Source organism: Crinia signifera, chromosome 1, assembly GCF_055691185.1.
Source record: "Crinia signifera chromosome 1, ASM5569118v1, whole genome shotgun sequence".
In the NCBI taxonomy this organism is placed as follows: domain Eukaryota; kingdom Metazoa; phylum Chordata; class Amphibia; order Anura; family Myobatrachidae; genus Crinia; species Crinia signifera.
Window position 1 is genome coordinate 278,317,438 of NC_139217.1, and position 27,511 is coordinate 278,344,948.

Here is a 27,511-nt window from a genome sequence, read left to right on the forward strand (position 1 = left end):
CACACATAGGTTCAATTCCAACATGACCGTTAGAGGCATGGGAAGAGGATTCAATAATGCCAATAGAGGATGCTTTAAATGTGGCAAATTGGGACACAGGGCTTTTGAGTGCACTAGCAATCGACCTGTGAACAGGAGTAATAATACTAGTACCGATCCCAATGGGGACAGCAACCCTGTACAAGGACAGGGAAACGAGTAAGGGAGGACTGTGAGCCCCTCTCAGTCCCCCTAGAAGTGGAAAATACAGCAATGGGGAGATCATGGTGGAATGGTAGGATGATCCCAGAGGGACTCATGGGACCAGTTCCCCTTGTATCGGCTAACATAAATGGGCGAGAGTGTAATGTATTGTTGGACAGTGGCTCACAGGTATCCATTATTTTTGAACCCTGGTACCATAAAAATATACCTGACATACCCATACAGCCTATTAGTGGATTGGTTATATGGGGATTGAGTGTGGATAAGTACCCTTATTTGGGCTATGTGGAGGTGGTCTTAGAGTTCAATAAGGGTAATAGAGACTCATTGCCGATCCCCTTTGTTGCATTGATCTGTCCTGAGATAAAAGGGGAAAAGAATGAATTGCCTATAATCGTAGGGACTAACACCCAATTATACCAGAGTTTATCTGAATGGTGTCTGGAAGAAAAAGAGAAAATTTCAAATCTAAGCTATTCTTTTAATGTAGAGGCGGCGGGAAAAGGAGCAGTCGAGTCAGAGAACAAATTTGAATTGTGTTTTCGAGGAAGTGATATTTCAAATGAGGAAAAAGAAACATTGATAGAGGCTTTAGAATCTAAGGGGCCGGCATTTTCCACGGGAGAATGGGACTTAGGAGTTGCAAAAGGAGTGGAACATCAGATAAATCTTACGGATAATAGTCCTTTTCGAGAGCGTTCTCGCAGAATTGCTCCTGCAGATTTCGAAGATGTCAGATTACATTTAAAGGGGTTATTAGAAAATCAGATGATCATAGAATCCCGAAGTCAGTATGCGTCACCTATAGTGATTGCTAGAAAGAAAATCGGGAAAATTAGAATGTGCGTCGACTACAGAACCCTGAATGCCCGAACAATACCCGACCAATACACTGTGCCCCGAATAGATGAAGCTCTGGATTGTTTACAGGGGAGTAATTGGTTTTCAGTCCTTGATCTACGCAATGGCTTCTATCAGATCCCCATGAGACGTGAAGATCAAGAAAAGACCGCTTTCATTTGTCCCCTGGGGTTCTTCGAGTTTTTGAAGATGCCACAGGGAATCAAGGGAGCCCCAGCCACATTCCAGCGGACCATGGAAAAAACCATTGGGGATATGAATTATAGGGAAGTATTAGTATACCTCGACGACATAATTGTCTTTGGCACCACACTTTCTGAGCATAATAGCCATCTCCTGAAAGTCATAGACAGGCTCATTGAAGGAGGTTTGAAAATATCCTTAGACAAATGTATCCTTTGCAGATCCTCAGTGAAATATCTTGGACACATTGTAAGCAGAGAAGGGATAGCTACTGATCCGGCCAAAGTAGAGGCTGTCAAAACCTGGCCTAGGCCCACAAAACTCAAAGAGCTAAGATCTTTTTTAGGGTTTTGTGGGTATTATAGAAGATTTGTCTCCAACTATTCTCAGGTTGCAAAACCCTTGACAGACCTAACAAAGGGGTACCCTCCCCCAAACCAGAAGAAAGCTAAGACTCGGACCATTGTTGCTTATAAAAAATGGTACAAGCCAGATGAGTTATTTGGTGAAAGGTGGGATCATAAATGTGAGACTGCCTTCCTAATGTTAAAAGAAAATTTGACTAATGCTCCAGTGTTAGCCTAGGCTGACCCAACTATCCCATATATACTTCATATAGATGCCTCTCAAGAAGGGATAGGGGGAGTGCTATATCAGCGTCACTCAGCTACCAAGGAATTAAAACCGGTATCCTTTTCGAGTAGAGGTCTGACTGGTAGTGAGAGAAATTACCCTACTCACAAATTAGAATTTCTGGCTTTGAAGTGGTGCGTTGTAGAGAAATTTCACGACTACTTATATGGGGTGAATTTTGAAATACACACGGATAACAACCCCTTAACCTATATTCTCACTACTGCTAAACTGGATGCGACAGGACATCGATGGCTAGCTGCATTAGCTTTATACAATTTCTCTTTGAAGTACCGCCCAGGGGTAAGCAACATAGATGCCGACGCATTATCTAGGATACCTGGTCAAAAGGCTCAGGAGAATGAGAAAGAAGAAGAGTGGATTGAAGTTCCTATGGGAGATGTGAAAGGGATGTGTCATCAAATGCAAATAAAAGAATCTTTAACAGGGGAACGCATAAGTGCTTTGGGAGTTACTTCTGATGCATTACCCCTGTCTTATTGCTGGTTGGGCAGTATAGAGCTAGAAGGACTGCCTAAAATTAAATATACACAAATGAAGAAAGACCAATTATCTGATAAAGACATTAAAGATGTATACTACCTGGTACAACGAGGGAATTGGAATCCGCAGGTGCCATTGGTTACTGAAAAAGCAAAGATCTTAAAAAAGCAAAGGAAGCTGTTACAAATTAGGAATGGAATATTGTACCGAATTACAAAACAGAAGGATGGAAAGCCTATATACCAAATTGTCTTGCCTGAAAAACAACATTAAAAGCTTTACATGATGATCATGGACATTTGGGGTTTGAGAAAACAATGGGTTTAATAGCTCATAGGTTTTACTGGCCCAGAATGAGACGAGAGGTAGAAAACTATTGCCAAACTTGTGGGAATTGTGTAGTGAGGAAGACGGTAGCCACTCAATACGCACCTTTAGTATCTTTCAAAAGTCATGGTCCTATGGATGTTGTTTGTATGGATTTTTTAACGCTGGATGTAGGAGATGGAAAAAAGTGTCAAATATTGGTAGTAACAGATCACTTTACCAGATATGCGCAAGCATATGTGACTCCCAATCAAAAGGCACTGACGGTGGCAAACACTTTGTGGAGTAAATTTTTCATTCATTATGGGTTACCTAATAGATTACACTCTGATCAAGGCAGAGAGTTCGAAAGTCGTTTAATTAAGGAGCTCTGTTCCCTATGTGGAATAGTAAAATCTAAAACCACTCCCTACCACCCTCAAGGGGACCCTCAGCCTGAACGATTTAACCGGACATTGCTAAATATGTTAGGAACCTTGAGTCCTTTGGATAAGCGGAGCTGGAAAAGACACCTTGACAGATTGGTCCATGCTTATAATTGTACCCTAAACGAATCCACTGGATATTCTCCCTATTTCTTAATGTTCGGGAGAGAGGCTAGGCTCCCAATAGACATTTGTATGGGGGTGCCAAATAGTCATATCTCCTCGGTATCCCACAGCAAATATGTAGAAAGATTAAGAGAAGAACTACAGGGAGCCTACGACATTGCGACTAAAGCAGCAGAAAAGCTAGGGCAGAAAAACAAGAGAATATACGATAGAAAAGTTCGGGAACAAGAACTTGCCCCTGGTGACCGAGTGCTGTTGAGGAAATTTGGGATACCTAAACGGGTTAAAATCTCTAACAGGTGGAGGGAGGATCCTTTTGTAATAATTGAAAAGTTTCGTGATCTGCCTGTGTATAAGATCAAGCCAGAGTCAGGGGAGGGAGTTGTGTTAACATACCATAGGCAGCATTTGTTACCAATAGGTCAAGAAATACGATTGGAAAACCTTACTGAAAGTCCTAGCACTGGTATAGTGGAGGGAAATAAAGACAGGGTCACTGAAGTTAATAAGCTGCCCGATTTAAATGAATTAGAAGGAGACGACATTGAGAGTCCAGGGGGATATTATAAAGATGCAGATAAGAATACTCCTAAACTTGAGTGTGGTAGAAGTAACCAGGATAAACAGAGGGAAGATGAAGGGAGTTATGAACCTCTAAGTAGGGCAGAAATTGAGATGTATGACAATTCCAACATAAATAGCACTAATAGCTCTCAAGAGGGTAGTGAAATGTGTGATGAGGAAGGTGATGTACAATATGCTGGAATGCCAAAAAGGACATGTGGGCCCCCTTCTATTCTCACTTATGATAGAATGGGAGAACCTAGTATAGTACCCCAAATAATTTATCCTGCCATGTGTACTTGGCCATATTTTCAATCTGCTATATGTATAGGAGTATATGGCGATCTAAGCAGATGAATTAGTTAGACCGCCAGGGGAAGAGAATGTAACCCTACTTTAGGTTATACATGTATAGAAATGAAATTGTAGTGTTAATATATTTATTGAAGTGATGTATATGTATGTACATATATAGAATATATTTAATGGTGTACATGTATTATATGTATGGTATACTGCCATTCTGGCTTAAAGACTTGTAGAGCAATGAGCACAGCACTGGAAATTTCCAGAGCCCCATGAGACTCCTTAGGCTGTCAATCAGTGAGAGCAAGGACTGTCCTTGAGCCAGTCAGTTGAGCAGTCAGCTGACTCTGTGAAGGGCTGCAGAAACGCTGCTGGTTTTTAGACTGACAGTCTCCCTTATCCAGCGCTTACCTTCTCTGATGCTGCATAGCTGTAAACATTGAGAGCTGTAGATATTTAGGCGCTATACTATGTGGCTGGGGAAGTGAGCCAGGAAGGAGTTCCTACTTAGCAGAGCACCCCGCTCCCCGTCCAACTAAAACGCAAGCTGCACCATCTATCATCCGGTGCAGGCAGGAGGACTGCGGCCTAGTGCTACGAGTTGGGGAAGACAGAGGAGGCGGAGCGGTGACGGACAGTATTGCTCTGCCAAAGCCCGGAGGGAGTATCAGGTCACCAAGCCTCTGCTGAGCCACTAATGCAGGAGGTACTCACATCATCACAGCAGCAGCACCGCCTAGCCAGCAAAGGAGGAGCCGCTGAGCCGCAAATATAAAACATCATCATATCCCACTCAAGTGCATCAGAGAAAGAGTTAAGGAGCCAGCAGACATAGGGTGAGATAAGACTAATTCACACTTCACAATAAAGACAGCTTGTCTTACCCTCACATTTCACTCAAAGTCTGGACAGACAGCCAGATTTAAGTAACTGGAAACATTGTATATGAAAGAACTCTCAGAGACAGAGAAAAGGTTTGATTAGATTGGATACATCCATTAGTATCCAATACTAATACTTTTCAACTACTACATTCAGATAAATACACTTTCATTAGTTCAAAGCAAGACTGAACTGTATGCTTACATTTGGGCCCAACATGCGCATATATTATTCCTTTAATGCTGGCCAGCTAAGGTGTTTTTTTGTAATGCATGCAAGTATTTTTGTATAGGATTTGGGAGGATTAGAGGGTACTGTATTGTATTGTATTAAGAGCATGAAAATGTATTGTATGTTATTATTGATATGTTCCTGTATGCTTATGTATTGATAAATATAAATTGTATTAAACTTACTTATTCTATTGACGGGTTAGCCAAGTTCATTAGGGAGTAACATTATAGGATAGGCAGATACTTAATTAGATGAGTGTTTCCCAGACGACACTAACTAAATAAAGTTTGGGTGGAGGCACTTAGTTACTTAATTGTACCCTTTACATAGTAAAAGATTAAAGGGGTTACACCAATGCCTTCACAATTGAGTGCAGACTGTTCATGCGTTGTCATTTTGCCTTTGTGAGTTCACCCGCAGTGAGATTTCATTGCAGAGTGATTGACAAGAATGGAGAGTGGCAGCAAAAATACAGGCATGTCATGTGCATTTTCTGGGCATGTGTATATACTGTCAGCTGCGATCATGTTTGCAGAGAAACATGGTGCCTGCATTGCTACTGCCTTGTCCAGTCTGCTATTGACCTACTACAGCAGTTGATGTTTGTAGTGTTTGCTTATAGGCTGCGAATGTGTATGGGATTGTGAGTAAGTTGCAATAGCTCTGGTGGCATCTCATTTTGAATCTGGGCAGCATTTAAACTTGCAAAGCTTGCAGCTTACAAAGTCCCACCACGCCACTGCCATGGCAAAAATATGCCCACCCCCTGCCGCGGTATCTCCTCACAACCATGCGAGGGGGTGTGTTATGAAAACACCTCGCATGTGCCCACTGCAGGAAAAATCATTTGATTGTTCGCCGACCATGATTTCTCCCACCTTCGCAAATATAAGAGAGTAGAGAATGACTTATATTTGGGGGCAGTGGGGCGAAAACAGGGCCTCACCCGCCTCACCTCGCCTCATGGATGCCCATGAAACACTGGATGTTCCTATATCCATGTGCCGCCACTGCCCCTGTTCGCTCCCATACCACCCTCAACCTCCCCCCCCCCCCCCGCCACCACACACACACACACACACACACATACACATGCTGAGAACAGCCAGGAAACGTAAATCACAGAGGCCGTCCACGTAGTTGGGGCTTGTGTCTGTGCAGAAATGTACAGGCGCATGCACAAACCACGACATCGAGGCAGGGGCCAAATTCAGTTCACTGCGACTGAACTGGCATTGGTCCCTAAGTGACATGGCACTAATATCAAGAAATTAAATACAAAGGTACAAAGGGGACATGTACTCATGGCTGCCAAGAGGGGGGGGGGGGTAATTACTAATTACCTGGGCCCGGCCCTGTTGGGCGGGTCCAGAGGGGGCACTGGCCTGCTGCTCCCACTCCCCGCCCTCCCTTCCTGTCAAGCATCAGTAGCAGCACAGCACACCTTGCAGTGCTACTGCTGAGCATCTGCTTCAGTGTGATCGCACCCCCTCCTCTCATTGCCTCTGCTCCACCATGGCTGCATCAATAATATAATTTTAAATTAATATTAAAATTATATATTTTTTCCCTCAAATTTTACCTAAGAGGGTGTGACCACACCTCCCACATTTAGGCCATGCCCAACATTTTTTATCGGGCTCGGCATATAAATTACCAGCCAATCATCTTCCGCCTGCCATATTATAGGCTGTGTTTGAAAAACGACAGAAGCCGATTGGTTGGTACATTGTCTCCATCCACTTATTGCTCTCCAAGGCTTAATACATCTAACCCAATATACATTTGTGCTCATGCCGGGGTATCACTAAAACCTGAAATGTTAATGTACCTTGAGAACAGAGGTTTGGACTCTCTGGCATAGGGGTTATTCAATAGACAAGTGTAAGGAACCCTTAGAAACAATATACTTTTACTTTCATTAGTCTAGCTCAGTGGTTCTCAAACTGTGGATCCTGACCCCAAAGTGGGTCCCGACCTTTTCAGCATGGGGTCGTGACTAGATGTTGCTGACCATTAGGCTGATGACTTTTCTAATCTCAGTCAGTGATTCAAGGAGTCTGAGAAATCTGTTGAATTGTCTGTTATTTTAGACTCCTCCCTTCACTTTGTGCCTCCAGAATGCTGCCATGTATGTGCTGTCTGCTGACGACACATGTGATGTGATGACCTTCTGCAGTAACTTGCTGTAATTATTTTTATTGTCTGATGGGGTCCCAGAGCAAAATAGTTGGAGGACCCCCTGGTCTAGCTGATAGTTAGACCAGGGGTTCCCAAACTTTTTTGAATCATGGCACCCCGAAGCATCAGAAATTTTTTCATGGCACCCCCTAGGCTAAAGGGGGTATGGATTGTATGGTCGATAGTCATTAGGTCGACACCACTAGGTCGACATACTGCAAGGTCGACGGGTGTCTAGGTCCACATGACAGGTCGTTAGGTTGACACAAGCATTATGTCAACATGGTCTAGGTCGACAATCAAAGAGTCAACAATGAAAATGTCGACATGGTTTTTTTCACTGTTTTTTTACCCGACTGTCGACACAGTCAACATGGACACAGTTTTAAGTGCACCACGGCCCCTCGCATGGTTTGCTGCTCTCGGCTCACCATGCTTCGGACACGGTACCTCGCTGCGCTCAGCACACTATTTTATTCTCCCGCCGCACCCTAGTGGATGATAGGGCATGAAATACCGCCTGTCGGCACATGACGGCTCAAAAAAACAGTGAAAAACTCCATGTCGACCATATGACTGTCAACCTAGACCATGTTGACCTAATGCTTGTGTAGACCTAATGACCTGTTGACCTTGTGCCATGTCGACCTAGATCCCTATCATCCTAGTAGTGTAGACCTAATGAATGTTGATCATCTTTAGGTCGACCAACCGACCACATCCCGCTAAAGGTTTGTAATTGAGAAAGTCAGAAACAAATATTAAGTTAAATCAATTGTGTTTATATCTCATCCTTAGGATTAGTTACTGTATGTGGTAATGGACAAAATTTACTTCTGTTTGTCTATAATTTGACTATTTTATTGGACATAAATAACTTGAATTGGTCCTGGACCATCAACCCAGGGCACCCCTGCAAGTCCACCAAGTCTCCCCAGGGTGCCACGGCACACAGTTTGGGAACCACTAACCTAGACTGTTTAGTTAGTATTAGTATTCGCACATTGTTAGTAAATAACAGTACAAATAAAAAAAAACTTCTACTGTGTGCTCAGTTCTTATTTCTTCTGCTGGCGTGCCAAACATGCTATGATTTGGAGCTCTACTTTCCTATAATTGAGCAGAACTAACAATGATGTTTTAACAAGTACACCACGGAAAGCCTGATTAAATATATACCCATAAATAAGGTTTCAAAGGAAAAGTATCTAATCTTGCACTCCCAATTTTTGGCTGAAGTACTCGGCCGGCTTTTAAACTTTGATAGGGTTGAGTAAAGGAATTGGAACTGAGCGAGAGCAGTGAGCTTTGAAGGCTTACTCTAATATAATCTTATTTCACGTCAATCTTCTAATAGGTGTCAAAGACTTCAAGCAACTATTTGTCCTGAAGCGAAAGCAAGAAAGTTGTAACTGACAAAAACATTCACTGGATCCACATAAGTGATAAATTATACAGTGCGTGATACATAATGAAAAATAATGATTTCTATACCTCACAGACTCATTCTTTTAAGTTATAGGATTCAAACAGCTCAATGATTCATCTTCGTGAGCTATTACGTCGGTCTTCTAAGGGGCATCACCAAATATTTAGCTGTACTCCACGTCTACTTTCCAAGCTAGGTGCTTTGAATGCCATCCAGAGACCACACAGATCTGATAAATTTGAACTTTGAACACACTGGCAATATTTGTAAGCTATTTTCACATTAAGGCTTCTTCAGGCCCCATACACTAGTCCTATTTGGGCCGATTTCAACTGATTCTGATGGAATCGGGCCAAATTTAACATTCCATTTGGCCATGTTTGACATTCCATCTGTGCGCATTGGACTAGAGTTGGAGGTCGAATCTGACCCCTCTGAGGCATGGAACGAGGTTGCATGTGATACACTGCATGAGAAAAGACTGCACGTGATGTACTGCATGAGAGCCTGCCATCTGGGAAGGGGGATCAGATGACCATACACTGCTGCGAATCATTGTAGTGGTGTATGGCAACCTTTAAACATGATCTGAAATTTCACAAAACTAATGGTTTTCTAGCACTTAAACTACAAAAAAAAAAAAAAAGCAGTGAAAATCCAATCCTGAATTGCACTGTTTATATTCAGCAATATTAAAATATGTTGACAAGTGAAACGAGAAAAACTGAGCTTTATTTGTGAATGCAATACAGCATAGTAACATCAACAAATACAGAGTGAAAATAATGTGATACATGATTTTTGGAACAATAAATAGACACAAAGTACAAAACAAATTATTTCACTCTATTGAATAGTGGTGGAGCAAAGAGACGATCAAAAGGAGCATTAAACTCCTACAGGAGTACGAAATAAACCCGTTTGGGTACTTCTTCACTTTCACGGTGCCAGCATGGTGCCGTGCTACTTCCGGCTTGTACGCTCGCCACAAACTATGTAAAATAAAGGAACTTAACGCCATGCCAACATGGATAGTTCATACCTCCACTATCCATGTTGGCATGGAGTTCATTTTAAATAGCGTGGCGAGCATAGCGAGCCACCGAGCCCGCAAGGGGACTCAGACGCTAGCGCCGTGAAAGTAAAGAAGTACCCCCGTTTGTCAGTTAACATTTAGTTGAAAATCTCATAACCACTTATAAGAAAATCTAAGGAACATATAGAAACACACATGGACACATTATCCCTGCAAATATAGGATTTAAAGAGACAGTGACCCTTCACATTTTAATACACTTTAGTCTTTCTTTTTTCACACTTGTTTACTATGTTTTAATATTTCACCAATTTTTATCCAAAAAGTAATAAAAGTTATATTTTATAACAAATAAAACAGGACGTCCAGTGCACCCTGACAGTACTTTCTTTTCTTGTGCGGTAGTGCAATATATTCAAAGTAGTGGGTAGCACCTCCGCATTTCTAAATAGAGGGCATTAACCCCAGATATTTTAATTATTGGAGAAGGGATAGTCCAAGAAACAGCGATTCAATCTGGTGCGGGAATCCTCCATGTATATAAATGAATGAAGGTTTTTATCCAGAAGGGGTTAGTGAGTCATCGCTCACGGAGCCTGCTCTGCTGTGTGATGTGCTGATCCTGCTTCTTTATAAGATAACTTCTGACATGTTTCATCTATCTGGCAGACTTTTTCAAAGCTAGATAGCTCCTACCATTAGATAGTTTATGAAACATAATACTGTACTCCCCTCATTACATAATGAATCAGTCTAAAGCTGTACTAAGAAGTGAAAGAGCTCGTTAGCTATTATATGGCAAGGCTCCACAGTAAGCATCAAATACATTTATACATCGCTGAACATCTGCACATAATATAGAATAAAAGTAAAAGCAAAATGTTAGCCAATGTTTTTAAAAGCATAAATGCAAACTTTGTAATTGAATTTAAGTAAATGTATAACTCTCTCTGCATGCTGGCATTCAGAAGTTGGCATTTAACCCTTTGAGTGCCAAGTGAATTTGTCAAAATAGTTGGGTGTACCCATGGAAATCGCCAGGTGATGTGGGCACCAGGGGCAGGCAGCTGACATCACTGGATGTCAACTAGAAAAACAATATACAATTGGTGTGTGTGCACAAAAATAACAGCTGTTGGCACAGGGTTGTTAGACCCTAATTAATCAAAAAGTATGAAACTAGAAAAGTGTGCAAGCGCTTGCTGTACCAATAATTTGACAACACGGTTCTCTGCATAAAAATATACACAATTTTATTAAATTACATAAATGAATAATTATATAAGTGCACATATACATATACACATTAAAAAGTCTAAGTGCACATATACTATTTAAAAGATTATATCACAGGGATATCTGGCGTAATATTAGTTTGTAGAATTTTTCATTAAACAATGCTGACAAATTATGTTAGGTATATTACCATCAAAGTTCTTCTGGTGGATTTGTATCCAGATTTTAGTGACACCGTAGTCCTGGGGGTGCACTATGATTTCAAGAGCTCAAGCTTCCCAATAAGACAATCTTCCTTTATAGGCTGGAATACTTAGGAATAATGCAGGTATCCCAAATTGATTCGTATCCAGATGATGTGAGGGGCGTCATTGGGAGAATGGACAGGTCACAACAAAGTAAGGATGGAGTTCAGCATATGTTGAATTCAGCTCAACACGTTTCCCCGGAACATACACCTCATTACACCTCACCTAAAAATTACAGGTCATTACAGGTTGAGTAGCCCTTATCCAAAATGCCAGGAGAATTTTGGATAACGGATTATTCCGTATTTCGGGATATTTTAATATTTCAATGATGTATTTTGAAGTATCTTGCATTTATGTTTTATAAAGACATAAACCACATGAAATGTACACAAATATATTTCATTTGTTCAAAAAACAAGGTTTCAAAACATGAAGCAAAGTTTGTGTACTATGTCAGGCACTGAATTTGAATGCCACGCAATCATTTTCTTGCACATATTTAGTGCCAGTTACATATCATGTCCCCAGTAGTGCTGTTACAGATGTCCCCAGTAGTGCCAGTTACATATCATGTCCTCAGCAGTGCTGTTACAGATGTCCCCAGTAGTGCCAGTTTCATATCATGTCCCCAGTAGTGCTGTTACATATCATGTCCCCAGTAGTGCTGTTACAGATGTCCCCAGTAGTGCCAGTTACATATCATGTCCCCAGTAGTGCTGTTACAGATGTCCCCAGTAGTGCCAGTTACATATAATGTCCCCAGTAGTGCTGTTACAGATGTCCCCAGTAGTGCCAGTTACATATCATGTCCCCAGTAGTGGCAGTTACATATCATGTCCCCAGTAGTGCTGTTACAGATGTCCCCAGTAGTGCCAGTTACATATAATGTCCCCAGTAGTGCTGTTACAGATGTCCCCAGTAGTGCCAGTTACATATCATGTCCCCAGTAGTGCCAGTTACATATCATGTCCTCAGTAGTGCGGTTACAGATGTCCCCAATAGTGCCAGTTACATATCATGTCCCCAGTAGTGCTGTTACAGATGTCCCCGATAGTGCCAGTTACATATCATGTCCCCAGTACTGCCAGTTACATATCATGTCCTCAGTAGTGCCGTTACAAATGTCCCCAGTATCTTTTTAGCCAATGAAAAAAAAACGTCACTTTCTGGAATGTATGGTTTTTGGAATAATTTGGATAACGGATATTCGGATAAGGGATACTCAAACTGTATAATGAATACAAATGTTTGCTTGGCAATATTCACACCTAATTTGACAAATTCACTTGACACTCAAAGCTTAATAAACAGCGGGCTCTGTCACCAATGGAGCAAGACACACTTGCCTTTACAACCTTCACCTCAGGTATTTTTTGCAAAATGTATTTTAACAGACATGAGTTATTTGACGTCTATGTTCTTACAACGTAACCTTTTGACTTCCTCTTCTTGAAATCCAGTATAAGAAAGGTCACCTTGTCTTTTCTCTGACTAAAAAATGTCTTAGGGCAACAACTCAGAAGCACTTTGTTAAAACGTTGTGAGTATACCTACAGTGCTTGCTGTAATGCTTTATCCTCATTACTTTGAAAATCCCTGATGCTCCACCTTTATTTAAAGCACTTATTTCAAGACAATGTAATACCCGGGGCTCAGTTTAAAAAATACTTGCCTATTATCTGTTTCTCCTCTCCGGGAGAAAACCAGAAAGGAGACTCTCAGAGGAACTGGTCGGGGCGGAGCTCGATGTCATCAAGACCCACCCCATTATAGCAAACACCAGGATTTGGGTCTCTTCGGGGAGAGGGTGGGCTAAAATGATGCGATTTGCATCATTTTAGCCCCGCCCTCTTCCTGAAGAGCCCCAAATACCAGCATTTATTCGGCAGAGGTAGGTGTTGCAGCAGTGATGCGGGGGGATCCACAGACATGTGGGAGATGAAGGCTTTGCCACCCTTTCCGGGACACACACATATTCCATGCATCTGCCTCTCTTCCTCAATCTGCACACCTCACTGAGCAGCGTGTGCTGTGCAAGGGACTGAGGCTATGTTGCTGCGGCAGCCCCTGCTCTCTACTCCCACTGCCCGGTCTCTGCAGAAGGGTTGGGGGCAAGGGACCCAGGCCCCTCCAACAGACCCAGGCCCGGGTAAAAAGTTTGCCCGGCCCCAGAAATACCCACCCCAGAAGGGGCAGCTGCTGCCTTCTGTAGCAGCCCTTGCTCCCCTGGGACTGCTTACTTAAACTATGTACAGTATCTTCTACTCCATACTCCCTTCGATGGCACCAAATCCTCTGGATTTGCCCCACCGTGATACTTATTTCAGTGATTCAGAAATTTATATAGATTGTATTTGTCCTACATTGTCTTGTACGTCATTGTGTTCTTTGATTGCATATTTGTTTACGTACTCTGTAATTGGGCACTGCAGTTCCCTTGTGGCACCATATAAAAAAGGATAATAATAATAATAAAAATAATAATAATAATAATAATAATAATAATAATAATAATAAAAAAGAGCAGCTTTTGTAATGGATGAATGATAATTGTTTTAATTTTTATAAATATAATTATAATATTTGTGGTGAGTTCAAAACTAATTTATTGCTTGTTATATTTTTTGGTACTTGTGTATTATCACGGCGCCCACGATATTAGGTCGCACGACATAGAATCGCATGGCATACACCCGATGCACAGCGATGCGATTTTAAATTGTATAAGCCCCCTATATGATGTTTAATTGTATAAGCACCCTAATGGGGGCTTACAATGCTAAATGCACCCCCACGCCACCCCCACTATGAATGCCAACCCGAAGCGTGGCGAGCGCTGCGAGCCCGCGAGGGGCGGCGGTACGCGTCTTTAGACCTTTTCATACCCCCACTATCCATGTTGGCGTGGAGTTGATTTTATATAGTGTGGCGAGCGCAGCGAGTCTCCGAGCCCGAAGCGTGCCGAGGGGACGCGTATTACTTTACATGTATTACGCGTCGCTGCGCTCGCCACGTTTGGGGCTCGGTGGCTCGCTGCACTCGCCACACTATATAACATCAACTCCACGCCGACGTGGATAGTGTGGGTATGAAAAGGTGGTAGGACGTGTACCGCCGCCCCTCGCGGGCTCGCTGCGTTCGCCACGCTTCGGGTTTGCGTTGATAGTGGGGGTGCCATTGGGGGTGCTTTTAACATACTAAGCACCCATCACGTTTAATTATGTTATAGGGGCCACTTTTTACATTGAAAAACCCATTAGGGTGCTTTTACAATTTTAAATCGCATACCATTGTATATGCGATACAATGGCATACAATGCCGTACAATACGATGGTATACAATTTAGAATTGTATGACATCGGCCGCCATCACGTAACATCGCATACCATCGCATGCATTATGCGATGCGATTGGCTCCATGCTATTACACAAGTACCTATTTTTTAATCTTGAATAGGACCCATGGTCTCACCTGGATATTATAACAGGCCTTGTATTTACTGTGTAACTTTATCATTGCTGCATACTTAACTGTACATTTGCCATCCTTATGAGTATGTTTATTATCTAAGGTAATGATCATAGCACAAGGACCTGAAAGCAACACATAACATCTACTAACCTACCTGACAGGAGTAGTGGAAAGAGGCATATGCAGAACGGAGCTACAGTATTTGTGGGAACAAATGGGATGATTTTGATCCGCTCGGTCCCCAGCGTATTCGCACTGTGGACCGATGTTAGCGGTCTGCGCATGCACATATTCGCATGTGCAGGGCCATTGTGCGGACACCTTTGGTGACTTGCACAGTCGCCGTGGCGTTCGCACAGTGGGGGTGTGTGTGTGATGGTGGTGTCCAGGGTGTTCGAATGGGGACATCCAGCATTTCCTGGGCATTCCAACAGAAACGATGGATGCTCCCAGGAACATGCTGTGCGTCCCCATGTGAACGCAGGCGGGCAGCTGACCTCACAGGATGTCAGCTGCCTGCACTGTTCTCGGACCGGACGCTCGCAGATATAAGCCAGTCTAGGCTGACTTATATTTGCAAACGGGTGGGACAATTATTCGATGGTCGTCAACCATCAAATGAATTTGCCTCTGTACGGTCCCTTGCGAATGGACGTTTATGCAAAACATCCATTCACAATGCGTCGGGAATGTATGTGCGGCAGTGGGGAGTTGGAATTCACTCACCCGGCGGGCGGCGTTGCATGGATCATTAAGCAGCGACTTTGTGCTGCTTAGCAAGCCAACCAGAATCACCACCAAAGTATTTTTGACACGATACCACTTTCAGATACTGTTCAGGAAGAACTGATAAAGGGACACATGTATTAAACCTGGTGAAGAGATACAGTAGAGATAAAGTAGAAGTGATATTGCATTAGCCAATCAGCTATGTTTGAAAAATGACAGTTAGGAGTTGATTCGCTGTTGCACGATCACCTTCTACTTTATCTCCTCACCAGGCATAATACATCTGCCCCACATTATAGTATGGCCCTCCTTTTCCCTTGGAGATTATAAGCAATTTCTACAGTACATCAGCAATCTTGTCCATGTTTTAGGGAAAAAATCATTTAAATGTTTACCAAATTACTATGGATTATTTTCGATGACTATAAAACGCTGTAATAAGTGTCATTGGGGCAGATGTATGACTGGGCGTTATGGGGGAGAAGGAGTATCAGCGCACGTTATGTGCACTGATACCGCTTCTCCCCCATGTATGAAGGAGTCGAGATGCGCCCCTGTCCATATCGGCGCTGCTATCTAAATGATAGCAGGCCGAATGTATGAATGGTCAGCATCGCTGACCGTTCCGCCCGCTGCTGGTTTTGGCTTCGCCAGCATCAGGCTGGCGAAGCCCTATCTAAACAGCAGGGACAGCGCTGTCCCTGCTGTCAGCTGTGGGCTGCACTGGGGATCTCGCGTGAGTAGCGAGATCCCGCGCATGCCCAGTGCGGCCGGCCGGGGGACAGGAGATAGCGCATCAGTGTAAACTGATGCGCTATCTCCAAGAGGGGACATCGCCGGAGGGGGGAGTTAGCGCTCCCCTGCTTCGGCAGACAAGATGTTAATACATCTTGTCGATGTCCCTTCCAGCTTCGCCTCGTTAATGAGGCGAAGCAGGAAGTATTATAGCGGCGCGAAAAGCGCTGCTATAATACATCTGCCCCATTGAGCCTTAATTAAAACATGAATTCTTTCTTCAGTAGTCCATAGTCCATAGATAAGATGTCATTTCTGGCTGGTGCTCATATGTAATAAACTCCTGGTGGTTGAGTTTCACGCTGTAGAGAGAGTTGTAATGTTTTCCAATAGACACCTCAATATTTCAAGCATTGGAGCTTTTATTAGTCTGATTTATATAATCTAATTTACTTATACAAATCTTATTAAGCAGTATTAGTATTACTGCTACAAAATACATTAACTTTTTAATGTTATGTTTTTAGGTATTTGGTGATAATCAAGGTGCTGTGTTTCTTCATGAATTCCCTCTAATAAGAAGAGAAAGTCACCAGGATGATCTTCTAGCTGATCAAATGAACAATTACAAGACTGAAGACCCGGTAGGACTGTTTCCATATTAACTTACATGTGTATTTAAGGCATTATATCACTGCTTAGTTCACATTACAATGATGTTGCGCCTGATTATAAAAAGGCCATACATATATATATATATATATATATATATATATATATATATATATATATATATACATATATCATTATGTATCATACATATATATCATTTGGTCTTTTTTTCTGTTTAAGTCCCTGTTTTATTTTATTCTGTGTTTATCAAAGCAGAGGAATTAACCCTTTGAGTGCCAAGTGAATTTGGCAAAATCGATGTTACAATTGCCATTAAAAATGTTAAAATTACCTTTATATAGGAAATATAATCTTTTTTTACACAACATTCTTTATTTGAATGTACAGTATGTAATAGGCATTTTTAGCGGATATAATACACATCTATCACAGAGATGGTGGCACTCAAAGGGTTAAAAAATTGTATTATTATTTAGCATTTTCTATGAGTCTGTTTTTATTCCATTGAAGATGCTGTAATGTGGAATATGCTTGGTTATATAACATACTACTTTTTGGAAACGGACTACTGCCGGGACCTAAACGCTTATGCTGATGTTTTCCATTGCTCTTTTTTTAAAGATTTGTGTAAAATTTGAATTTAAAGAGGTTATTTTTATTCTCATGCAATTCAGGTGATGGTGGGAATTCAATTAGTCCTGATACTTTTTCAGGTGCAAAAACCTGGACTTTATAAAACCAACAAACAATTCCTGGCAACTCAATTAGAGCCTGTATTTTGTGCACCTCAAAAATTCTGTTTTTGGAAGAAAAAAAACATAGAATCTGTGATAAACTCATGGACCTATGTGTTTTTGTTGGCAGCTAAATTATTGTGGATTTTTTTCAGAACCTTCTGCGGTTCCACAAAAAAAATCCTGAAAATAGCTGCTGCTGGACAGACTTCTGGGCTAATTGGATTGCCCCAAATGGTCAATTAGCCAATGGTAAATTACTGCAGTTGTTTGAATCCCCCCTACTATATACTGGTGTATACTTCATCAATTTCTGATTTACTTCCCTATAAAAGCTATGAAGGAGAGCTAAAGTATGAATGTCTAAATACTGTAATATATTTAATATGTTGGCAAATATCTGTCATATATAATGGGAACAAGATGAATTGCATTGAACATTTCAAAAAAACAAGTAATGATAGTACGTGAAAATACTTTGTGATACAACCCCAGTATATTTACAATGTCCAATATACAGTATTCTATGTAATGCTGTTAGATAGCTATATGTGTGGTGCTCTAACAGGATGCAGTTGACATCCCGGCATCCCGTTAAGGTGCGTACACACGGGGCAATATGATCGCTGGCAATATATTGCAAGCAATATATTGCTCAGCAATCATATTGCCCCGTGTCCCGTTTTCATCTGCGACCAGAGATGGTCGCAGATGAAAATTTAAACACTGCTGGGTGAAGAGGCAGGGGATGTCGCTGGTCGGAGGAGCATGTTCCTCCGACCAGCGACCATTCAGGGGCTGAAAACGGGAGCGTGCACCTGGCGATTTATCGCTGGTGCACACTGCAATCACTGGCAATATGGTCGCTCAGCGACCATATTCCCAGCGATTTCAGCCCCTATCGCCCCCGTGTGTACACAGCTTTACAGTAGAGATGATAGTCAATGTCTAGGTCGACAGTCACAAGGTAGAACATTATTAGTCGACCTAGTGGCTGGTCTACAAACCTTCTATCTAGGTCAACATACCGTAGGTCCACATTGACAGGAGGTCAACACACGCTTTAGGTTGACATGGAAATTGGCAAAATTAATAAGGTCGACATGAGGGGTTTTTCTGGTCTGTCGACCTATATCGAAAAGAGTCATCATGAGTTTTTTTATTTTCGTTGTCTATGTTGAAATCTGCTGACATGGACACTACTGCATGCCCAAAAAACTGGTGACATGGACACCGCTGTCGACATGGACTCGCCTTGCTTCGGCATGGTGCCTCGATGTACTCAGCACACTATTATATTCTAACTCTATGCCCACTTGCATAGTAAAGTATGAAAAAAAAATTGAAAACTGCATGTTGACCTTATTCATGTCGCCCATGTCCATGTCAACCTCATGCTTGTGTCAACCTTCTGTCAGGGTGTGTTGACATATTAACAACCCAGGGGCCGCATACTGTTTACTAACATGTGACGCAGGTATACTTCCAAAAAGGCATGATTCAGGTTTGTAGACATGTTCATGCGTGATTATCAATAGACTGCACACCGGCTGTGATCGCACTGTGCATGTGCCAAGGCATTTTTGTGATGCTGCTCACAATCATGAATGAAAATAGAGTGCTATGAAAGTATTGAGGGAGTGGGGCCCCATACCGGTGTCTTGCCCCTGGTCAGGTGTAGGGGAAGTGAGAGAGCAAATAAGTGAGGATATGTTTGGACTGTACAGCGAGGATGTAATTGTATAGGAAAGGTTATATGAGCGGTTCTGAAATTTGATAAGCTGCCTGAACAAGAGACATCTATTGTGCATTCCAGAGAGTGAGTGAAGAAGCATAGGAATTGGAGACTAATAGAAAAGTACAGTACATGTAAGCTGGCGATAAAACATAATAATTGTTAGATTCAGGGAAAAAAAAACACGACCTAAACATACCTGCAAACCGTTCCAATTTTCACGGGACAGTCCTGTTTTTGGGGGGCTGACCGAGTTGTAGGCCACAGTGTCCCGCGGTGAGTGGTTAGTTGGAAGACACCTGTCCTTTAGTGCTCTACTTTGTATGCTTAGCAGAGCAGCGGTAAAAAGATTATGTATATTCACTAGAGATATAGGGACTGGGGGCATGAACCTCATTTTTGTCATTTTGGAGGTGTGCCCAGTGGTCCCCAAGCAGCTGGGCATCCCCCGGCTCCCCTCCATGTGCATGCCATCTGTTTAGTGATCACCAGCAGTGATCGCTACCTCCCCCCGCCAACCGTGGGACACTGTGACCCACAGATGGGATGGGAAGCGGTAATTTGGTCTACAGCATGATGGTCGACAGTCATTAGGAAAAGGTTGACATGGGTCTAGATCAACATGGGAAAAGGTTGACATGGTTCTAGGTCGACAGGTCATTAGTTCGACAGGTCGCTAGTTTGACAGATCATTCGTTCGACAGTGTCTTGTTCGACAGTCAAAAGGTCGACATGGGGCTTTTCACTGTTTTTTGAGCTGACATGTGCCGATAGACGGTATTTCATGCCCTACCATCCACTAGGGCATGGTGGGAGAATAAAATAGTGTGCCGAGCGCAGCGAGTGATGCGAGGGGATGCGGTGCACTTTAAACTGTGTCCAGGTTGACTGTGTTTACATACTGGTGAAAAAAAAGTGAGAAACCCCATGTCGACCTTTTGACTGTCAACTAGACATTGTTGAACTAATGACCTGTCAAACTAATGACCTGTTGAACGAATGACCTTTCGAACTATAACCATGTCGACCTATAACCATGTCGACCTTTTCCCATGTTGACCTAATGGTGTCGACCTAATGACTGTCGGCCATCCTGCTGTAGACCAAATGATCCCATCCCTCCTCGACACAAGGACAGTGTCCAATTAGCGGAAATGTCTCGCTGTAATCGGGATCCCTGTTTATAGTCATGTCCTATTATAGTCATCTCAATATAGGACATACTGTAAACTCATTTTGTAGGAACCAATCCCCCAAAAATTTGATGAAGACATGACATGCTGCAAGGCTCCAAATATGTTTTACTAGTGATTAGTGCTATGTCTCTTGCATAACAATTAGCTCAAAGTACTATTTTGTAGCCAATAAATCGATATTTGGACATTTCCTGCACTCACTCAGTATATCTGCTGCTTGAACGTACAATAATTAATGATGCACTACTTACGTCTCTGAGTAGTATGACAGCAGGTGCTAGGAGGCAGTCTGTGTCACAGATTTTTGCTGTCTTGGAATGTTTTACTTGTGAATTTGATATGAGCTACAGAAAATTACAAGTGAAAACATTGGATGATTTACCCAGAAACTTTGTTGAAGTGTGCATGCGTGACATTCTCTTGTATCCTGTACAACACTCTCCCTGGGAAGAGTGACAGTAAGACATTCTTTGGGATTTTGGCCACTCATTTGCGTGTGCTCACTTGAAATAGCTGCTTTCTAAGGAATGCAACCTACAGCCATTCTCCACATTAGAAGCTAAAAGTTGCAAATCAGTCAAATGTTAAGGGTCCAAAGGGGTTTTTAGTAATCTGGAGAGCATGCATTCAAATTGATGCAATATTTTTCTTATTAGGTAATAAAATATATCCTTTTGCAGAAATTGTTTTAGTTTCCAATATTCAGTCCTAAACAAAATAAACTAAACTAAAGCCCTGTATACATGTGGCAATTTTAGCCTATATTCCCGTGTGTACGGGGCGTCAGCTATTGTCCAATCTGTAAACGATTTTCTTTGCTGAAGAAGGAGTTGGCTAAACTGCATGGTGAGCTAAATAGGATGTCTGAGTCTTTGGAACCACCACTGCCTCAGAGAGCCCCCAGACTGCTGTGGGCTCTGATAGGCAGAGACTTAAGGGCTTTATTTTGGTTCATTCTTTCTGACAAAATCCTTCTTAGATGGACAAAACCATGTGCACTGCAGGGGAGGCAGATGTAACATGTGCAGAGAGAATTAAATTTGGGTGAGTAATTTTGTTTCTGTGCAGGGAAAATACTGACTGCTTTAATTTTACACTGCAATATAGATCTCACTTTGAAGTAAAACCCCACCCAAATCTAATTCTCTCTGCACATGTTACATCTGCCCCACCTGCAGTGCACATGGTTTTGCCCACCTAAGAAGGATTTTGTCAGAAAGAATGAACCAAAATAAGGCCCTTACAGAGGGCCTCAGATTCATCCCACAAGCAGTAACACTGCAAAACCTAAATATGCTGCTCTTGAAGGGCTGGAATGTACGACCAACATAGGCAATACAGAATAGGAAGATATGGGGACTACTACTTCTACTAACTATAGGACCAGGGAAATTACACCTCTAAAAAGGACTGCACTTCTCTTGAGAGATTCCCTCATTAGAGGAGTAAATCTGGGAAATGCTACAAAAGTGGAGAAACAAGTAAGGTAGCCACAGCTCCAAGATATAAAGAACGCATGCTAAGAATTGTAAAGGCAGCAAGAAAAGATGGGGAGGTGGACGTCATCGTCCACCTAGGCACAAATGACTTGTTTAATGCTGAAGTCATGGCTGTAAAAGATGAATTTAGGAAGTTAGGAACTGCACTAAAATGGTTAGCATTACTGCCTCACAGCGCTGAGGTCATAGGTTCAATTCCCACTATGGCTCTAACTGTGTGAGTTTGTATATTCTCCTTATACCCGTACCAGGAACTGCGGTTTCCTCCCACAATCCAAAAAAGTACTGGTAGGTTAATTTGCTCCTTACAAAATTAACCTCAGAATGTCTGTATATATGTGCACATATGGTAGGGAATGTAGATTGTAAGCTCCACTGGGGCAGGGACTGATGTGAATGTTTAAATATTCTCTGTAAAGCGCTGCGGAATATGTATGCGCTATATAAGAAACTGATAATAAATAATAATAAATAAGTAAAACAGGTGGCAACCACTGTAACTTTTTCAGAAGTATTGCCAGTACACAGAGGGGTAGATAGAACTCAGAGCATCAGAAACTTCAATGTTTGGCTAAGGAATTGGTGTAACGAGGAGAGATTTGGATTATTAGGTAATAGTCAAGCTATCTGGCAAGACAGGGGCTGATATAAAAGTGATGGTCTGCACCCATCTTCAAAGGGAGCTTAATGGGGAGCTGGTAAAACCATTAACATAATTATTCAACCATTCACTAGCTACTGGAGTAATCCCAGAGGACTGGAAAATAGAAAATGTAGTCCCACTGCACAAGAAGCAAAGAAGAGGTAAGCAACTATCGACCAGTGAGCCTTACATCAGTAGTAAGGAAATTGATGGAAACACTCTTAAAACAAAGAGTTGTAGAATATCTCAAAACCAGCAATTTACAGAATCCTTTACAGCATGGTTTTACTGGGGGGAGATCATGTCAAACAAATCTTACTGACTTTTTTGACTGGGTGACTAAATTAATAGATTGGGGGGGAGCTGTAGATGTAGCTTATCTAGACGTTATTAAGACTTTTGACACTGTCCCACATCGCAGACTGTAAAATAAACTTGAAATATTGGGATTGGATTCTAAGATAGTTGAAAGGATAAGAGCGTGGTTGCAGGACAGAAAACATAGAGTTGTAGTAAATTAAGTGTAGTCACAGGAGAGAAAGGTTACCAGTGGAGTACCCCAGGGATCTGTACTTGGACCAGTGCTTTTTTAATATCTTTATTGGAGATATTGCAAATGGAATTGAGGGTAAAATATGCCTTTTTGCAGATGACACAAAGGTATGCAACGGGGTAGACACGACAGGAGGGCTAAAACAAATGATTGATGATCTAGGTAGATTAAAGGAATGGTTAAGATGCATGGCAACTTAAATTTAATGGCAAAAAATGCAAAATCATGCACTTGGGTCTCAAAAATCTAAAGCCTAAATACCGTATAGTATACTGTAAATGGCACTATAATGGAAACTACTGAGGAGGAGAGGGATCTAGGTGTCACTTAAAGGCAGGTAGGCAATGTAACACAGAAATTAAGAAGGCAAGTCTGATGCTTGGTTGCATAGGGAGAGGTATCAGCAGTAGAAAGAAAGAAGTAATAATAATGCCACTGTATAGGTCATAGGTACAACTCATATAGAGTACTGTGTTCAGTTCTGGAGGCCATATCTCCAGAGGGATATAAATACATAAGAGACTGTACAAAGAAGAGCAACTAAAATGGTGCATGGCCAACATCACAAAACGTACCCGGAACGACTAAAGATCTTAATATGTATAGTTTAGAGCAGAGAAGGGAAAGGGGGAACCTGATAGAAACTTTCAAATATATCAAGGGCTTTAACAAGGTACAGGTGGGAGACATTCTTCACAGGAAGAGGAGCAGCAGAACAAGAGGACATGCACTGAAACTAGAGGGAGGAAGATTCAGGGTAAATTTAAGGAAAAAATACTTCACAGAAAGGGTAGTGGATAAGTGGAATAGCCTCCCATCAGAGGTGGTAAAGGCAAATACAGTAGAGCAATATAAACATGTTGGGATAGGCATATTGATTTCCTTACAAAGCAATAAGGATCAAATATGGGTTGAGGTAACATGTTTAAAAAAGGGGCAGACTAGATGGGTTCTTATCTGCCATCAAATTCTATGCTCATATGCTTCTATGTTTCTATGACAGTTGCTAGGAGCACCCCCACGACCAGCCAAGTACTGGTCGCTGGTTGGTGGAGCATGCTTCTGCGACCAGCACCTTTATCCTGCAGTGACTCCGTTTTCATCAGCAACCATCGCAAAGCGATATTACGTTAAAATCACTCAACAATGAAATTGCTCCATGTGAACTGAGCTTAAGGATACTATTGATATAACTATATAACACCACTTTCACATCGCATCTTAAACCAGGCTTATTGCTGGTTGTTGACCTGGGTCAATGTTCCTTGTGAAAGCACCATATGTAAACAACAGTGATGCTTCCTCTAACAACATCTGAATCACCCCCATATGCAGCAACTACAAGACTTGGAATCACAGCACTTCATGTTATCTGACAGTCCAGAGATGAGTGCTCTGCAGCATGCAGCCACAATATATGAGCCATATGCCACTCAGAGCCTGGTCTAATAAGCCCTTGTGTTGTGTAAATGATCCCCAGACAACCATGGTAGTAATGGCACAGACAAACACTGTATCATGCACAGCTCTGCACATAAAATCTTCTAATAACATCCTGATATACTGTAGTCGCGATCTTCAAAACCATAGATGTATCAGAAAATTATCCACAGTTGTATGATGTGTTGATTTATTTTATTGGGAGTGCCATCGATTGTTGCTGTATATATATATATATATATATATATATATATATATATATATATATATATATATATATATATATATATATATATATAAATATATATATGTACATTCTGCTGGCCTTCTCTGGAGAGACCAGAAGTACTATTGGAGTTTGTATCATTTTCCCGGATCAATGACCCTTTGTCCACCTTATAGGTATAATTATTAATTCTATAAGAGAGGAGGCCAACTGGAACATTTTAATTTCCAATATTTTAGGCTTCACATTGCCAATTTTTATTAAATGCACAATAGAAAATGGATGTATTAAATAAATAGGACATATCACGCCTCGACCAAAAAGAGGTTTTGGAGAAGTTACCAATAAGAAGTTGATAACTTCACTCAATTGCTTTAATCACACACAGAAAGATTATTGTATTCCCTGATGAAGTCTCTATGAGACGAAACGCGTTGGAAACTATCTACATGCAATTTTACCCTGATAATCCTATGAAGACAAATAAATAAATGTTGGAAGATATCTCCTATGTGCTTCATTGGATGTGGATCTGTTATTTGGACATTTATATTCTGATTACTGGCGCCATACCACTATTGGGTAAAAATACTGTGTTCTGTTTGTTCCCTACCCCTCAGGGAACTCAGTGGTGAGGTTGCCTAACACTTAAAAATAATTTTCACTTTCTGGAATGTCCATATTTCGGAATCATTTGGATAACGGATATTCGGATACGGGATACTCGACCTGTATATATATATATATATATATATATATATATATATATATATATATATATATATAGGAAAGTACAGTAGAACGGCACTCACAGGACTTAATCAGATGGAATAAAAAGACTGCACACAGGGTGTCAGATCAATGTTTCAGTTTATCACCGTTATCAAGATCATATATATATACATATATATATTGTTGTGATGATTACAAATACAAATCTACAGTATGTTCGCTGTATTTCTAGTTTGACTGAGTGACCATAAGAGAACAGTAAACAGTGAATGGTTAAGAGTCTCCCTGCTCGGGTACACATTCCTATTGTGTTACTAAAAGTTTTCAATTAGTAATGTGTTGTTATCTCATTAATTTGTAATGTGTTCTATGCCTGTCTATTCTCATAGGAGCAAATGCAAAATAGTAATTACATTGAAGCTACAGTATACACATGAGATATTAAAAGTTCACTAAACTTTACAAGATCATCCTATCCTATATATTTATATATTCATAGATTTATAGATGCATCATATGTGCATGATAACTATGTATACCATTCTAACAATATGAGTCACTCCTAAAATATGCAGCATCGCTAAATATCATTACCAAGTACTGTACATCTCATTCTCAATTCCCTGCAGTACTGTGAACATTATATAAACACTACTGCAACCAGTAGCTCTGCAGCTGGTGTACAACTGTAGCGAGGGAGCGTGAAAACTTTTTCGTCTTTATCCTATCAGTTGAGAGACTAGTTATTAATGGATCTGATGGAATGGAAAACACGGAGAGTTTGCAATATTTTTTATTCAAATCAATCCAGGCAAAAAGCTGAGACAATAATATTAAACAATTCAGATTATTTTACTTTTGAAACATTTACAGTAAATAATATCCATCTGGCTAGCTATCCACCTGAGGCTCTGTAGTCTTTTATGCACTGCCATGTATTACAGATTTACTCTAGCAAAATGCAGTTAAATGACTCTGTCACAAGAAACCATTGTGGTCTGGTGTTAGTGTTACTAACAATACATGCTATGAATGTTTTCAGCAAAAAAAAATATCACTGGCTTATCAGGGTGGGATTTTGGGGACACACGTTCCCTACCTTGGTAGCGGATCTGTCCTGCTTGGCCGTCACCATTTTCCAAGTGATATTTGTGAAGATTGTGATTGTGCACTAGAAAGCAATTTATTCTGTCTTTGCTTTCAATGTGCGGACACTATCTTCCTAAAGATATCACTAGGTCTTAAGTATAGACAGAGCTGGATTAAGGACCTCATGGGTTTGGGGCAGCAAAAGATTAAGGGCCTATTATGAGAAGAAGAGGGTGCGTGACCAGTGCTGTGTGGACGTAGCCAGTTCTATGTAGCTCCTGTACACTATCAGCTCCAATGTCTCCTTAATTATATTAAAGTACAAAAATTGCATTATTTTGTGTAGAAAATAGAAATGCAATTTTGCTGGTTAGCTGGTGATCATCATGTGTCAAGGAAAATGGGCCTCAACGCGTTTCAGTTATTCCTTCATCAGGAGTGTTTAGTCCATTAACAAAATTATATGCAGAATCACATGATCTGGTCATTAACCTGACCCCCCTCCCTCCTGAAGGAGGGGGTCAGGTTAATGACCCGATCATGTGATTCTGCATATAATTTTGTTAATGGGGTGTCAATAGAAATTGATATAAAAACGGACATTTTATCTGTATGGACTAAAATCTCCTGATGAAGGAATAACTGAAATGCGTTTCATTTGGACGGATCCCAGAGGAAGGCTCCTTTGCCGGTCGATTGCGGTATTCTGGTG

At 41.3% G+C, this 27,511-nt stretch overlaps 1 protein-coding gene across 1 annotated transcript in view; it reads left to right on the forward strand.

Annotated features, from left to right (window-relative positions):
• Nucleotides 1-27,511, forward strand: part of ADAMTSL1 (ADAMTS like 1) — an 852,460-nt gene that overhangs the window by 136,543 nt on the left and 688,406 nt on the right. The window contains exon 2 of the mRNA XM_083184471.1: nucleotides 16,847-16,963. Within this exon, the coding sequence (XP_083040597.1) occupies nucleotides 16,847-16,963 (117 nt within the window). The remainder of the gene's footprint in view (nucleotides 1-16,846; nucleotides 16,964-27,511) is intronic.